The 17,550-nt window shown below is 35.6% G+C and overlaps 1 protein-coding gene across 2 annotated transcripts in view; it reads left to right on the forward strand.

Moving 5' to 3' along the window:
• GLRA3 (glycine receptor alpha 3) overlaps positions 1-17,550 on the forward strand; it is a gene marked incomplete at both ends in the record, with an annotated part of 155,120 nt that overhangs the window by 48,749 nt on the left and 88,821 nt on the right. For both annotated transcript variants that reach the window (XM_082657174.1, XM_082657173.1), the window contains one exon: positions 48-115. In XM_082657174.1, coding sequence (XP_082513300.1) covers positions 48-115 — 68 coding nt within the window. The remainder of the gene's footprint in view (positions 1-47; positions 116-17,550) is intronic.

Raw genomic sequence — 17,550 nt, forward strand, 5'->3', positions numbered from 1 at the left:
TTTAGATCAGTATCTAAACAGCTTTTCTGTTTTAATCTCTTTTTCAGGCTCTCCAGTTAATGTCACGTGCAACATATTCATAAACAGCTTTGGTTCGATCGCTGAGACAACCATGGTAAGTAGGCATGTTGACTTCGTAATGAATTTCACACTGGGGTAGTTTGTAATCATGTTCATGGCAATTTTTCTGCTGGTAATATGTAATTGAAAGCCAAAATTCATATAGTGAGATTTTAAAAGATAAACTTAATAGTATAATTAAATTACAATCAACTGCAGTCAATGTTTCATTTGGAGATGGTTAGTGAAAACAAGATTGATTTTTCCCATTTCAGTAACTAAATATTAGATCTCAAATTAAAACTAAAACTTTACCTTATGAATTATTTATTTATTGTCAATGTTCTTTAATAAGCAGACGTAAGCATAGGAGTAAATAATGTCACATTTAATTATTTTGTATACTTATAAATGTGTTTATAATGTTATTTTAAGTATTCTGATTACCTTTCCAAATGAATATAATATTTGATCAAATATCATAACTATTTTGCAAATTGTGGTATATGCTTTAATTTAACTGAACTCACTGAACTGAGACTTCATCACTGTGTAATTGAGAACATTTTACATAATCAAGTTATTAAAGCTAAAATATTATCATTTCCAAACCAAATGTATTCTGTTTCGAATTTTATAACTTTCTCTAAAGATCATGTTGTATCTTTTCTTTGCCTTATAGTTTTCATTGTACATTTTAGCTAAAATAAAATAGACACATGAACCACTGAATATTTGTAAGATTGTCTAGCCAGAACTTTTAATTAATTAATTAAATTTTATTTTTTATTATTTTTAGGAACTTTTTTTAAAAATTGAAACTATGTATTGTGGTTCTTAAATTACCTAGAATTATACTCCATTCCTAAATTTAGCAAGTATAATGTGCATTAATTTTCAAAGTTGATTTTAGCTAAAATAGGATATGAAAAGCTTAAAGATTTATTAGCTTCTAAAGCCATTATTAAGTAAGAGAATTATTCTTATTTTACATATATCAGAATGACTTGATAATGAATTTTCTAAGGAAAAATCTAATATGTAAATTATTATGTGGGAGGCTGTGTAGATTTGTGTGTGTGTGTGTGTGTGTGTGTGTGTGTGTGTGTGTGTGTGTGTGTGTGTGTGTATAGAGGATCTTTCTCAACTGGAAGAGACTTTATTCAGGCACCACTTTTTAAAAATGCTGTTTTCCTCATGTATGCAATATTTAGTCATTTAGCAGCATCTCTGTGGTTCTATTCAAACTCAATATACTATAATTACAATAAAAGCCTCAGTGGAGAAGAACTGAACTCATTTTGGGGGCATTATATAGAATTATCTTCACTGCAGTATATAAATAAACACTAATGTGTGTACCTGTGTGTAAACACAGAGGAAATGACATGATTTGCTAGTGTAAGCACAGTGTGGTTCTGGTGCAGTTTTGACCCTGAAGTCACTATAATCCTGTTTCAGAAGTTGACATATTCTGGATTCTGGTTGAATATTTGGTCCTGATTCTTTTTTTTTTAGGATGCTCATATGACTTTTATTTATTTATTCTGGTCCTGATTTATTCCCTGTATTTATACAGACCCAATTCAAATCATATTTATAGACAAAGGAATCTCTACTGGATTTTTTTCTACCTAGACCTCCCAAATTATATTTCTAGCCCTGACAACTTCCTCATTTTAATTGCTACTATACAACACTGTATCATCCTGAAAGCCTGGACATATGCTTATACTTTCTCTTTTGCAAGATCATTTCCGTGAAACAGTTTCAACAGCAATAGTTGGAAAGGTTTCTAGCCTGACTTGTCTTTGTGGGGTGGAGGAAGGGATTTGGAAAAAAGAGAAGACATGGTTGGATTTCCTCATTAAAACCTCAAAGATTGTCATGTTCCTGAAGGTTGCTGCTTTTTATGACATAGTTCATCAGTCTAGCACTAAGTGTTTATAACACACACTCCATAGGATGACGACTACATCTGCTAAATTTCTTACCTTTAATAATTTTAGACAGACTTCCTTTGCAGAATAATATTATGCCAAAAGCTTGCAGAATATTGCAAATACACCCTCCCAGGGACCCTCACTCAGTTTTATTTCCCTTCTACAGCATAGAAATCCTTTCCATTCCTTCATCTTCCATCATAATGTATCCTTTTGAAATCATTTTTAGCATCTATCACTTGCTTCTTCAGAGTCACAAGCAGCATCAATGAACATTAATCAAACACCCCAGAGGTAAAGTATTATAAAATTAACTAAGTCCACCTTGATATCTTTCTTTTTAACCTTCCAGACTCATAAACATGTGACATTATTTCTGTTCACATAATCAGATTCAATATTTGTAAAAAATTTTACTGGTATCAGATAGGATAGCTGCAATATGGTGTCCATCTACATAGGCATAGAGAAAATTCAATTTTTTTTTTATCTTAAGAATCAAAATATTTTGCTACCACTTGATTACTCTGATGTATTTTATTCATAGTTTCCACCATCACAGCTCTGCAACTAAACTTTACCCCATTGTTTTACTTGCCATAGTATTAAGTTAATTTATTTTTACAAAATCTTGCATTTATTTTTTTAACATTCACATTTTTTATACGAATATACCTAATTTTGTTCTTACAATACAAATAACTGAATTCAACTGAAACAATGTATTAAACTGAGAGGATGGAATTTAAATTACTTGTAATCATTAATGGATATCTTTGCATCTGAGAATTTATATCTAATATAAAAGTGAATAATTCTCCCAATCTTTATATCTTTGCTTAACAGAGATCTTAACCATGCTTAGTGTCTTCGTTGACCAACTATATTATGCTCCCTCTACTGGTCTAGTTTCTAACCTATTGTATCTCTCCCCACTTTAAAATAAGCTTTAGTCCCATTTGAGGTAATTATTTGATTCTTGAGAAAATATCTCTAGTAGATATTCTACTTTAGCCATTTTTTGAAAATTAAGTTAATTTGAATCTTTAAAATATTTTGCATCTTCTTCTTGCACCAACTTTGTTTTTCTTAATATTTATGTGCATTTTTTCCCCAATAGCTTAAGCACAAATTTCTTTTTAACTGTTAAACTCATCCTTTCCCAGTGTTTGTCTAATTAACTTAATGTAGTGCCAACCATTCTCACTTGAGTACAATTTTATTATTCTTGACATATAGTCATCAAAAATTTTCTATGTATGTTGTGGAAATTCTAAACTTCCCTAATTTCCCTCACATTTGAATCATACGTCATTATATATAATGGGGTTCTCTAAGGATTTGTTTAGCCTCCATTACCCCAAGTTCACATTCTTCTTCAGCAGATGATGATTCAACAACTGTTGTAAACCACAGTTCTTAAAAAGATTAAATTAAAAATAAAAACTGGTTTACCATCATCAGTCACTCTTCCATTTTGCAACATGGCCTTGGTGAGAGAGATGCGTCTATCCTGTCTTTTAAAATAGTGGTGACAAAAGGAACATAATTTTTTTTATTGTTACAATGAGGTGAAGCTTAATATCTCCACATTAAGTGACTCTCAGTAATCGTACTCCTGCAAACCTGTGGTGAGTTGTGGATAAGGATTATATTCTGGGGTGACAGCATTTGTAAGTTGGACTTTTTTAAAAAAAATTCATATGTAACTATATAGCAGTTAGGGTATGTATATAGAGCTGTATTTCAAAGTGGATATATTGTCATAACGTCCTATCTTCAGCAAACAGATGGCTCTCCATCTTGTCACACATATGCTGGAGAGAGAATTGCTCTGCTGTGTGCCTTAAGTCAATATTTACTCAATGAACCATGACTTTTCACCAGAGCCCATAGAATAAATTATTTTTACAAAATAAAAACAATAAAGGTAGGGAGAGACTTTCAAGATGGCAGAGGAGTAAGACATGGAGATCACCTTCCTCCCCACAAATACATCAGAAATACATCTACATGTCGAATAACTCCTACAGAACACCTACTGAACGCTGGCAGAAGACCTCAGACCTCCCAAAAGGCAAGAAACTCCCCACGTACCTGGGTAGGGCAAAAGAAAAAAGAAAAAACAGAGACAAAAGAATAGAAACAGGACCTGCATCTCTGGGAGAGAGCTGTGAAGGAGGCAAAGTTTCCACACACTAGGAAGCCCCTTCACTGGTGGAGACGGGGTAATGGGAGGGAAGCTTCGGAGCCACGGAGGAGAGCCCAGCAACAGGGGTGCAGAGGGCAAAGTGGAGAGATTCCCGCACGGAGGATCGGTGCCAACTAGCACTCACTAGCCCGAGAGGCTTGTCTGCTCACCCACAAGGGTGGGTGGGGGCTGGGAGCTGAAGCTTGGGCTTCGGAGGTCAGATCCCAGGGAGAGGACTGGGGTTGGCTGTGTGAACACAGCCTTAAGGGGGCTAGTGCACCACAGCTAGCCGGGAGGGAGTCCGGGAAAAAGTCTGGACCTGCCTAAGAGGCAAGAGACCATTCATTGTTTCAGGGTGAGTGAGGACAGGGGATTCAGAGCACCGCCTAAATGAGCTCCAGAGACGGGTGCGAGACACGGCTATCAGTGCGGACCCCAGAGACGGGCATGAAACGCTAAGGCTGCTGCTGCAGCCACCAAGAAGCCTGTGTGCGAGCACAGGTCACTCTGCACACCTCCCCTCCTGGAGCCTGTGCAGCCCGCTACTGCCAGGGTCCCGTGATCCAGGGACAACTTCCCTGGGAGAGCACACGGTACACCTCAGGCTGGTGCAACGTCACGCCGGCCTCTGCTACTGCAGACTCGCCCTGCATTCCATGCCCCTCCCTCCCCCTGACCTGAGTGAGCCAGAGCCCCCAAATCAGCTGCTACTTTAACCCCATCCTGTGTGGCGGTGGGGGAACAGATGCCCTCAGGTGACCTACATGCAGAGGCAGGGCCAAATCCAAAGCTGAACCCCAGGAGCTGTGCGAACAAGGAAGAGAAAGAGAAATCTCTTCCAGCAGCCTCAGGAGCAGTGGATTAAATCCCCACAATCAACTGATGTACCCTGCATCTCTGGAATACATGAATAGACAACGAATCATTCCAGTATTGAGGCAGTGAACTTTGGGAGCAACTGTAGACTTGGGGTTTGCTTTCTGCATCTAATTTATTTTTGGTTTTATGTTTATCTCAGTTTTGTATTTAGAGTTTATTATCATGGGAGATTTGTTTATTGATTTGGTTGCTCTCTTCCTTTTTTTTAAAAATAAAAAAAATATATTTCCTTTTTCTCTTTTTCTGACTGTGTATTTGTATGCTTCTTTGTGTGATTTTGTTTGTATAGCTTTGCTTATACCATTTGTCCTAGGGTTTTTTTTGGATTTTTTTTTTTTTTTGGTATAGTTTTTAGCACTGGTTATCATTGGTGGATTTGTTTTTTGGTTTGGTTGCTTTCTTCTTTCTTTTCTTCTGTCTTTTTTATTACTTTTTAGTTTTTTAATCTTTTAAATTTTTTATTTTAATAACTTTCTTTTCCCTTTTCCTTCTTTCTTCCTTTCTTTCTTTCTTTCTCCCTTTTTTTCTGAGCCATGTGGCAGACAGTGTTTTGGTGCTCTGGCCAGGTGTCAGGCCTGTGCCTCTGAGGTGGGAGAGCCAAGTTCAGGACATTGGTCCACCAGAGACCTCCCAGCTCCACGTAATATCAAATGGCGAAAGCTCTTCCAGAGACCTCCATCTCAACGCCAAGATCTAGCTCCACTCAATGACCAGCAAACTACAATGCTGAACACCCTATGCCAAACAACTAGCAAGACAGGACCACAACCCCAAATGTTAGCACAGAGGCTGCCTAAAATCATAATAAGGTCACAGACACCTCAAAACACATCACCAGACGTGGTCCTGCTCACCAGAAAGACAAGATCCAGCCTCATCCACCAGAACACAGGCACCAGTCCCCTCCACCTGGAAGCCTACACAGCCCACTGAACCAACCTTAGCTACTGGGGGCAGACACCAAAAACAATGGGAACTACGAACCTGCAGCCTGTGAAAGGAGATCCCAAACACAGTAAGTTAAGCAAAATGAGAAGACAGAGAAACACACAGCAGGTGAAGGAGCAAGGTAAAAACCCGCCAGACCAAACAAATGAAGAGGAAATAGGCAGTCTACCTGAAAAAGAATTCAGAGTAATGATAGCAAAGATGATCCAAAATCTTGGAAATAGAATGGAGAAAATACAAGAAACGATTAACAAGGACCTAGAAGAACTAAAGAGCAAACAATGATGAACAACACAATAAATGAAATTTAAAAATTCTCTAGAAGGAATCAGTAGCAGAATAACTGAGGCAGAAGAATGGATAAGTGACCTGGAAGATAAAATAGTGGAAATAACTAGTGCAGATCAGAATAAAGAAAAAAGAATGAAAAGAATTGAGACCAGTCTTAGAGACCTCTGGGACAATATTAAATGTACCAACATTGGAATTATAGGGGTCCCAGGAGCAGAAGAGAAAAAGAAAGGGACTGAGAAAATATTTGAAGAGATTATAGTTGTAAACTTCCCTAATATGGGAAAGGAAATAGTCAACAAAGTCCAGGAAGCACAGAGAGTCCCATACAGGATAAATCCAAGAAGAAACATCCCAAGACACATATTAATCAAACTATCAAAAATTAAAATCAAAGAAAAAATATTAAAAGCAGCAAGGGAAAAGCAACAAATAATATACAAGGGAATCCCCATGAGCTTAACTGATCTTTCAGCAGAAACTCTGCAAGCCAGAAGGGAGTGGCAGGACACATTTAAAGTGATAAAAGGAAAAAGCCTACAACCAAGATTATTCTGCCCAGCAAGGATCTCATTCATATTCGACAGAGAAATTAAAACCTTTACAGACAAGCAAGAGTTAAGAGAATTCAGCACCACCAACCCAGCTTTACAACAAATGCTAAAGGAACTTCTCTAGGCAGGAAACAAGAGAAGGAAAAGACCTACAATAACAAATCCAAAACCATTAAGAAAGTGGTAATAAGAACCTACATATTGATAACTACCTTAAATATAAATGGATTAAATGCTCCCACCAAAAGATAGACTGGCTGAATGGATACAAAAACAAGACCCATATATATGCTGTCTACAAGAGACCCACTTCAGACTTAGGGATATATACAGACTCAAAGTGAGGGGATGGAAAAAGATATTCCATGCAAATGGAAATCAAAAGAAAGCTGGAGTAGCAATTCTCATATCAGACAAAATAGAGTTTAAAATAAAGACTATTACAAGAGACAAAGAAGGACACTACATAATGATCAAGGGATCGATCCGAGAAGAAGGTATAACAATTGTAAATATTTATGCACCCAACATAGGAGCACCTCAATACATAAGGCAAATGTGGACAGCCATAAAAGGGGAAATCAACAGTAACACAATCATAGTAGGGGACTTTAACACCCCACTTTCACCAATGGACAGATCATCCAAAATGAAAATAAATAAGGAAACATAAGCGTTAAATGATACATTAAAAAGATGGAATTAATTGAGATTTATAGGACATTCCATCCAAAAACAACAGAAAACATTTTCTTCTCAAGTGCTCATGGAACACTCTCCAGGATACATCATATCTTGGGACACAAATCAAGCCTTGATAAATTTAAGAAAATTGAATTCATATCATGTATCTTTTCCAACCACAACGCTATGAGATTAGATATCAATTACAGGAAAAAATCTGTAAAAAATACAAACACATGGAGGCTAAACAATACACTACTTAATAACCAAGAGATCAATGAAGAAATCAAAGAGGAAATAAAAAAATACCTAGAAACAAATGACAATGAAAACACATGGCCCCAAACCTATGGGATGCAGCAAAAGCAGTTCTAAGAGGAAAGTTTATAGCAATACAATCCTACCTCAAGAAACATCTCAAATAAACAACCTACCCTTATACCTAAAGCAAAAGAAGAACAAGAAACCCCCCAAAGTTAGCAGAAGGGAAGAAATCATAAAGATCAGATCAGAAATAAATGAAAAACAAATGAAGGAACAATAGCAAAGATCAATAAAACTAAAAGCTGATTCTGTGAGAAGATAAAGTTGATAAACCATTAGCCAGACTCATCAAGAAAAAATGGAGAAGACTCAAATCAATAGAATTAGAAATGAAAAAGAAGTAACAACTGACACTGCAGAAATACAAAGGATCATGAGAGATTGCTACAAGCAACTCTATGCCAATAAAATGGACAACCTGAAAGAAATGGACAATTTCTTAGAAAAGCACAACCTTCCCAGACTGAACCAGGAAGAAATAGAAAATATAGACAGACCAGTCACAAGCACTGAAATTGAAACTGTGATTTAAAATATTCCAACAAACAAAAGCCCAGGACCAGATGGCTTCACAGGCAAATTCTATCAAACATTTAGAGAAGAAGAGCTAACACCTATCCTTCTCAAACTCTTCCAAAATACAGCAGAGAGAGGAACACTCCCAAACTCATTCTATGAGGCCACCATTACCCTGTTACCAAAACCAGACAAAGATGTCACAAAATAAGAAAATTACAGCCCAATATCACTGATGAACATAGGCGCAAAAATCCTCAACAAAATACTAGCAAACAGAATCCAGCAGCACATTAAAAGGATCATACACCATGACCAAGTGGGGTTTATTCCAAGAATGCAAGGATTCTTCAATATACACAAATTAATCATTGTGATACACCATATTAACAAATTGAAGGAGAAAAACCATATGATCATCTCAATAGATGCAGAAGCTTTTGACAAAATTCAACACCCATTTATGATAAAAGCCCTCCAGAAAGTAGGCATAGAGGGAACTTACCTCAACATAATAAAGGCCACATATGACAAACCCACAGCCAACCTCATTCTCAATGGTGAAAAACAAACCATTTCCTGTAAGATCAGGAACAAGACAAGGTTGCCTATGCTCACCACTATTATTCAACATAGTTTTGGAAGCTTTAGCCATAGCAATGAGAGAAGAAAAAGAAATAAAAGGAATCCAAATCAGAAAAGAAGAAGGAAAACTGTCACTATTTGCAGATGACATGATACTATACATAGAGAATCCTAAAGATGCTACCAGAAAACTACTAGAGCTCATCATTGAATTTGGTCGAATAGCAGGATACAAAATTAATGCACAGAAATCTCTTGCATTCCTACACACTAATGACAAAAAATCTGAAAGAGAAATTAAGGAAACACTCCCATTTACCATTGCAACAAAAAGAATAAAAAACCTAGGAATAAACCTACCTTAGGAAACAAAAGACCTGTATGCAGAAAACTATAAGACACTGATGAAAGAAATTAAAGATGATAAAAGGAGATGGAGAGATATACTATGTTCTTGGATTTGAAGAATCAACATTGTGAAAATGACTATACTACTCAAAGCAATCTACAGATTTAATGCAATCCTTATTTAAGTACCAATGGCATTTTTCACAGAACTAGAACAAAAAATTTCACAATTTGTATGGAAACACAAAAGACCCTGATTAGCCAAAGCAATCTTGAGAAAGAAAAACGGAGCTGGAGGAATTAGGCTCCCTGACTTCAGACTATACTACAAAGCTACAGTAATCAAGACAGTATGGTACTGGCACAAAAACAGAAAGATCAATGGAACAGGATAGAAAGCCCAGAGATACACCCACGCACCTATGGTCACCTTATTTTTGGTAAAGGAGGCAAGAATATACAATGGAGAGAAGTCAGCCTGTTCAATAAGTGGTGCTGGGAAAAGTGGACAGGTACATGTAAAAGAATGAAATTAGAGCACTCCCTAACACCATACACAAAAATAAACTCAAAATGGATTAAAGACCTAAATGTAAGGCCAGACACTATCAAACTCTTAGAGAAAAACATAGACAGAACACTCTATGACATAAATCACAGCAAGATCCTTTTTGACCCACCTCCTAGAGAAATGGAAATAAAAACAAAAATAAACAAATGGGACCTAGTGAAACTTAAAAGCTTTTGCACAGTAAAGGAAAGCATAAACAAGATGAAAAGACAACTCTCAGAATGGGAGAAAATATTTGCAAATGAAGCAACTGACAAAGGATTAATCTCCAAAATTTACAAGCAACTCTGTAGCTCAATATCAAAAAAACAAACAACCCAATCCAAAACTGGGCAGAAGACCTAAATAGACATTTCTCCAGAGAAGATATACACGTTGCCAACAAACACATGAAAGGATGCTCAACATCACTAATAATTAGAGAAATGCAAATCAAAACTACAATGAGGTAACACCTCACACCAGTCAGAATGGCCATCATTAAAAAATCCACAAACAATAAATGCTAGAGAGGGTGTGGAGAAAAGGGAACCCTCTTGCAGTGTTGGTGGGAATGTAAATTGATACAGCCACTATGGAGAACAGTATGGAGATTCCTTAGAAAACTAAAATAGACCTACCATATGACCCAGAATTCCCACTACTGGGCATATACCCTGAGAAAACCATAATTCTAATAGAGTCATGTACCACAATGTTCATTGCAGCTCTATTTACCATAGCCAGGACATGGAAGCAACCTAATTGTCCATGGACAGATGAATGAAGAAAGATGTGGCACATATATACAATCGAATATTACTCAGCCATAAAAAGAAACAAAATTGAGTTATTTGTAGTGAGGTGGATGGACTTAGAGTCTGTCATATAGAGTGAAGTAAGTCAGAAAGAGAAAAACAAATACTGTATGCTAACACGTATATATGGAATCTAAAAAAAAAACAACAAAAAAAAAGTTCTGTAAAACCTAGGGGGAGGACAGGAATAAAGATGCAGACGTAGAGAATGGACTTGAGGACACGGGGAGGGGGAAGGATAAGCTGTGACGAAGTGAGAGAGTGGCATTGACATACATACACTACCAAATGTAAAATAGCTAGCTAGTGGGAAGCAGCCACATAGCACAGGGTGATCAGCTGGGTGCTTTGTGACCACCTAGAGCGGTGGGTTAGGGAGGTTGTGAGGGAGATGCAAGAGGGAGGAAATATGGTGTTATATGTATATGTGTAGCTGATTCACTTTGTTATACAGCAGAAACTAACACACCATTGTAAAGCAATTTTACTCCAGTAAAGATGTTAAAAAAAAAACCGCTGAGGTGTTTTGGTATAATGCTTTTTCAGATGCCTGTATACAGAAATGTATGGTGAGGCTGGATGAGAGTGTCTGAACGTGTGCTGTGTTCTCACAGAATGGTCAAACCGTACAGTTCTTGCATTTTCCACAGAAATTAAAGGTTCACATTTAGTTGCAACAGTAATCATGCACATGTAAATGTTTCTTTGAATCACTGGGTCGTTAGATTCTGCAGAGAAATCTAAGCTAATGTGGCATAAAAAATTGATAGCGTTCCTTCACATATTCTTTTTTTTTTTCCTTCACATATTCTTAACAGAGTCTTTAAACTCCTACACATTCTTTTTTTGTAAGTGTATTTTTTAATCAAATAAAGCTTTTTTTAATCAAATAAAGTTATGCACTTTTTGCATAGGTAATAAGTAACACTCATGCACCCGTCGCCATGTTAAGAAATTAAACATTACAAATAAATTGAAGTTGACCATGAACTCTTGCCCAAAGCACATTTCTCTACCTTCCAAAGGAAGCTTTGTTCCTGAATTTGATAGACATAAAATTTCATTCTGCATGAATGAAATATAAACAGAGTTGCCACACTGTAGTATTTACATATAACATGATATTTTGGTTCAAATGTATATTTTTGAGGTAATCCATGCTTATACTATTATATTCATTTTCATTTGAGTAAATATTGCATAATGTATTCATTCTACATTTGTTGGACATTTTGATTATTTGTAATGTCTTTGCTACCACAAAAACCTCTGCATTGAAAATTGTCACACATTATCTTCTAGTATACATATGCAAGATATTCTGTAGGGTATATACCCAGGAGTGGAATTATTTGGCACAAGGTTATATTCTCAAGAGTAAAATTACTTGGTTCAGATATTAACTAAGTTGCTTTACAAAGTGGCCAGTCTGTCTTTAAACACCTACTAGCAATTTTATGAGATTTAGAGTTTTACATCTCCCACAGCTAGTATTTACCCACTTGGATTTTAATTGCTTCTTATCATGTACTTCCTTGATTAATAGTGAGGTTATGCATTTTTCTTGAATGATTTTTAGCCACTCTGTTGTCCTTTGTGCGAAACGGTTCTGTGTGTTGCTTCCCCATTTATATTTGTTTGCTTTTATTATACACACACAAAATAACCCTCACACACACACACACACACACACACACACACATACATGTATTATTCTGAAGGTGAATACTTTGTCAGTTGCATGCATTTAAAATACCCATTCTGCTCTTTTCAATGTGTTTATGATGTCTTGGAATGTAGAAATAATTTAAATTTTCATTTACAAAATGTAACCTTGTTTTACTTACTGGTTTGTGCTGCTTTGTCTTAGCAAATCCTTCTTTCACCTAAATTCATAAAGACATTTTTTTATATTTTCTCCTAAAATTTTTTTGCTTTTCCTCTCTAGGTTTTAGTTAACCTGGAATTTTGTGTAGTTCTATATGTTTGTATGATGTGCAGGATGCATTAAGTTTTATTTGTTTCACACTTGAATAATTATTTTCAATAATTTGTAACTATACCTCTGACATATATATTCCTAAATTGAATGAGTCTATTTCAAAGTTCTCAGTTCTGTGCCAGTGATCAATTTGTCTATACCTGTACCAATGACACATTTTTAAATTTAATATAGGTTTAAATTGGACTTGATATTTAATACTTCCCAAACAGACACTTTATTTTCTTTCAGAGTATTCTTAACTATTCTTCGAAGTTTGCTTCTTCATATAAATTTTAGAATCTTGTCAATTCTACAAAATAAAACTTGAATATGCAGAGTGTTGAAAGAATTATCATCTTAAAATATTGAGTCTTCCCATTCATGAATACAATATATCTCGCCCTTTACTTAAGTATTATTTAATATCTTTCAACAAAGGCATATAACTTTTCAAAAATTTCTTACATATCTGTTAAATTTGACAATTTCCACATTATTTTTAAAATATATTTTAAAAATTACATTTTAGTAATGTTTTCTAACTCTTCATTGATGACATATAAGAACATGATTGTTTTCACATTGCCCTAATATACATACTCTCATTTCAGGCCTAATACTTTATAGCTCCTTCCTGCAATCATATTGTCTAGGAATATTAGCATGTTAATTTTTCAGTCTTTTATAAGCTTTGTATCTTTTTCTTGTCTTGCTGTTTTAGCAAAAACAGTGCTGAATGAAATTTATTTTGTTCCTGACTTTAAAGGAAATACTTCTAAAATAAACATGGTATTTGCTTGAGTTTGGTGTAGATATCCTTTATCAGATTTTAAAGTTCCCACTCATCACGCTGTCTGCAGAACATGGAAATCATTAAATACAAAACAAACCAGAAACAGGTATTAAGTCTTCTAATCCATGAACATATTGTAATGATTTGTCTTCTGCAGGTCCTTTCACCTACATTGTTCAGAAGTTGTCATATATTTTGTTAAATTTATTTCTAAGTATTGATGTATGGCTATGAATGTTATATTTTTAAATTTTTAAAATAATTTTTATTCTACAATAGTTTTACATCCATGAAAAGCTTGCAAAGTTAGTACAGAGTGTTCCCTTATAACCACCTGCCTAATTTCCCCTATTGTTAACATCTCACATTAGTATGATGCGTTTGTCACAACTAATGAACAAATATTTGATACAGTATTATGAACTAAAGTTTCTACATTTTTAGGATTTCCTTAGTAATTACTAATGTCTTTTTTCTGTCTCAGAATCTATCTAGGCTCATACATTGTATTTATTTGTCATGTCTCCCTTACACTTTCCTTGTTTGTGATGCCTTAACAATTTTGAGTACTGATCAGGTATTTTGTAGAATGTCCCTCAGTTGAAGATTTTTATTTGACTAGACTGGGATCATGAGATTTTTGAAGGAGGGCCAGAGAGGTAAAGTGTCATTCTCATCACTTCATATTAAAGCCACGCATTGTCAGTTAGGGTAGTGTGTTAAGCTTGATCACATGGTTGAGGTGTTTGTCAGATTACTCCATTGTAAATTTACCCCTTTTTTTCATCTTCTCCATACTGTATTCTTCAGAAAGAAGTCACTGTGACTATTCCCACACTTAAGGGTAGGGGAGAGTTATGCTCTACCTCCTTTATGGGGTCATATCTATGCATTATTTGGGATTCTTTGATAAAGGACATTTATTTATTCCTTTCCATTAATTTATTTGTTCAATAATTTATTTATATCAATATGTATTTTGGGTTGTAATTCAATGCTACGCTATACATTTTGTTGTACAAATTGTTCTAGTTTTGGCCATTGGGTTGGCTCATCTTGTTTGCTCCTGTGTCCCTTTGACATATCTGCATCATTTTGGTTTTTGTGTGCTTCCTTGGATTCTGCTAGTATAGGATATTCCAGGCTCATCTTGTATATTTCCTGCCCTAGAATCAGCAATTTCTCCAAGGATCCTCAGTTCCTTTTATTAGAGAATAGTACTAGAAACCCAGATCTTGGTACTAGGTGTGCTCATTGATGCTGAAGTGTCATTGCTTCTAGGCCCTTTCACCAGACAGAGCTCGGAAATGTGTGTGTGTGTGTGTGTGTGTGTGTATGTGTGTGTAAATGTTATAATTAAAAACTTTTTCCAATTGTTTCTATGAATCTTTAGACAGACAATATATTTTGGAATATTGTCATATATTCTAAGAACTTGGTAACAAGTAGCTCTAGTAGTTTGCCAGTTTCTTTGCATTTTCTGTGAATATGTTCATGCAAACTGTTAAGACCGTTGTACATCTTCCTTTCCAATCTTTATGCTTTATATCTCTCTTCTTTTCCCTGTCCTTCTCCTTTTCCTCCTCGTCCTCTCTTCATTTCCCCTCCTATCTTACTGCACTAGTTCACAACGCCTGTACAACGCTGAAACAAATGGATGGAGAATGGCCAACTTTGTCTTTTTTTCTGATATTGGTTAAGAAGCATGCAATATTTCACAGTTAAGAAGAGTATTACCTTTAGGTTTCTCCTAAATGATCTTTATCAGATTGAGGAAGTTTTCTTCCATTAATTGGATGCTGAGGGTTTTTTGTTGTTGTTGTTTAATTAATTTTTACTGGAGTATAGTTGCTTTACAATGTTGTGTTAGCTATTTTTTAATCATGAAGAGGCATTGAATTTTACTCAGTACTATCTCAGCATTCATTGAAATGATTGACTTCTCTCCTTCATTCTGTTCATGTTATGGACCATATACAAATAAATTAAATATGGGTTGGTTTTCAAATAGTAAATCATCTTGCATTCCTTGGATAAACCCCATTTGATCACAATTGATTACCCTTTTTATATATTGCTGGATTTAATTTTTTAATATGTGGTTTGCCATGTCCACTCTGAATATTGAACTATAATTTTCTTTTTCTACAATGTTAAGAGCAGAGTGTGGTAAAAATGTTATGATAGGGCTTCCCTGGTGGCGCAGTGGTTGAGAGTCCGCCTGCCGACGCAGGGGACACAGGTTTGTGCCCCGGTCCGGGAAGATCCCACATGCCCATGCCGCGGAGCGGCTGGGCCCGTGAGCCATGGCCGCTGAGCCTGCGCGTCCGGAGCCTGTGCTCCGCAACAGGAGAGGCCACAGCAGTGAGAGGCCCGCGTACCGCAAAAAAAAAAAAAAAAAAAGGAAAAAAATATTATGATAGTTCAAAAAATTAGGAAGTGTTCCTTCTTCCTCTACTCTCTAAAATAGTTTGTGTAAAACCAGTGTTATTTCTTCCATAAGTATTTGGTAAAACTCACCAATTGTGCTTTCTGGGTCAGTCATTTTGCTTGTTGAAAGGTTTCAAATCATAGATCTCATTCTTTGAACAAATATAGGACTATTCAGTTTTTCTATTGTGTACATTTTGCAAAAGTTTTTTCAAGGAATTTGTCCATTTCCTTAAAATTTTCAAATTATTGACATAAACATTTACAATACCTCATCCTTTCATCTGAGGGATATTTGTAATGACAGCGTTTTCATTCCTCTTGTTGATGATTTAGTTTTAACTCCTTTTTTTTCTTCATTAGCTTACATATGGATTTTTATTCTGCAAGGGATTTTCACTGCTTTCTGAATCTATGATTAATATTAATCTTCTTCTAAGAATAATACTTCTCAACTTTTATTTCTCCATTTGTTCTTTCTGTGAAACCTACTACACTGGATATTCTATACCTCATTCCCTCCATCAGAGTTTCTTTTATATTTCTCTGCTGCATATTCCCTGTCTTTTAAGAATTGTGATTAATAAGTAAATTGTAGGGAATTCATATGAGTCTCAAATAACCTGTGATTTCATGTGAATCCATTTTAGATTCCTTCAGTGCAAATAACAACTTACATAAAGACAATTCATTCACACATTATGATGATGATTTTTTTTTTTTTTTTTTTTTTCTGTATGTGGGCCTCTCACTTTTGTGGCCTCTCCCGTTACGGAGCACAGGCTCCAGATGCGCGGGCCCAGTGGCCATGGCTCACGGGCCCAGCTGCTACGCGGCATGTGGGATCTTCCCAGACCGGGGCACGAAGCCGTGTCCCCTGCATCGGCAGGTGGACTCTCAACCACTGCGCCACCAGGGAAGCCCTGATGATGATTTTTTTATGCTACTTTATTTGGCTCTGTTAGGAAGGCATTTAACTCCTTGTACTGCTCTATCAAATAGACTTCATTGACATCCTATATTTTAACCAAATTTATGTTCTATTTATCTTTTCCTTTTTAATATTTTGTTTAACTCTATGGGCATTTATTTAAAATTTTTTGATAATAGGCTCCATGGAGCAGCAGTCCACTCTGATAAATTCATCATTATATCATTAATAATTAGGATAATCTTAGCACAAAGTAGCTCTTAAATATGTATTGTTGAATATACACATACACACACACATATATGTATGTATATTCTTTGTTGCCCTATATATATATTGGCTAACCAAAAGTATTGTTTCTGAAAAGAGAACTTCGCTATTGTGTACTTGACACAAGTGGATAAACTTATGTTTACTGCTTTGCAGCATGATCTGTTTTTGCCATCTGAGTCTTTGTCACCATCTTAAGTTGGTGCTACAGTTGCTAAAATAGGAGCTAAGTAACTATTGTACACAAGTTAATGTTGGCTCATATTGTGCAAATGAACTTGGCTTTTTAATTCAAATCTTCCCCTGGGATTTTAAAATCTGTCCTCAAAAAGTGTTTTTTTCAGCTGTATTGATAGAGAGATAAATTCATTACACATGCTAAAATTTTGTGTGGGTAGTTCACTATGATAAGAAATTAGAGCTATTATATAGTGCTTATGGTAATTGAAGA

The sequence above is a fragment of the Grampus griseus genome, assembly GCF_964374135.1.
Source record: "Grampus griseus genome assembly, chromosome: 6".
Taxonomy (NCBI): Eukaryota; Metazoa; Chordata; class Mammalia; order Artiodactyla; family Delphinidae; genus Grampus; species Grampus griseus.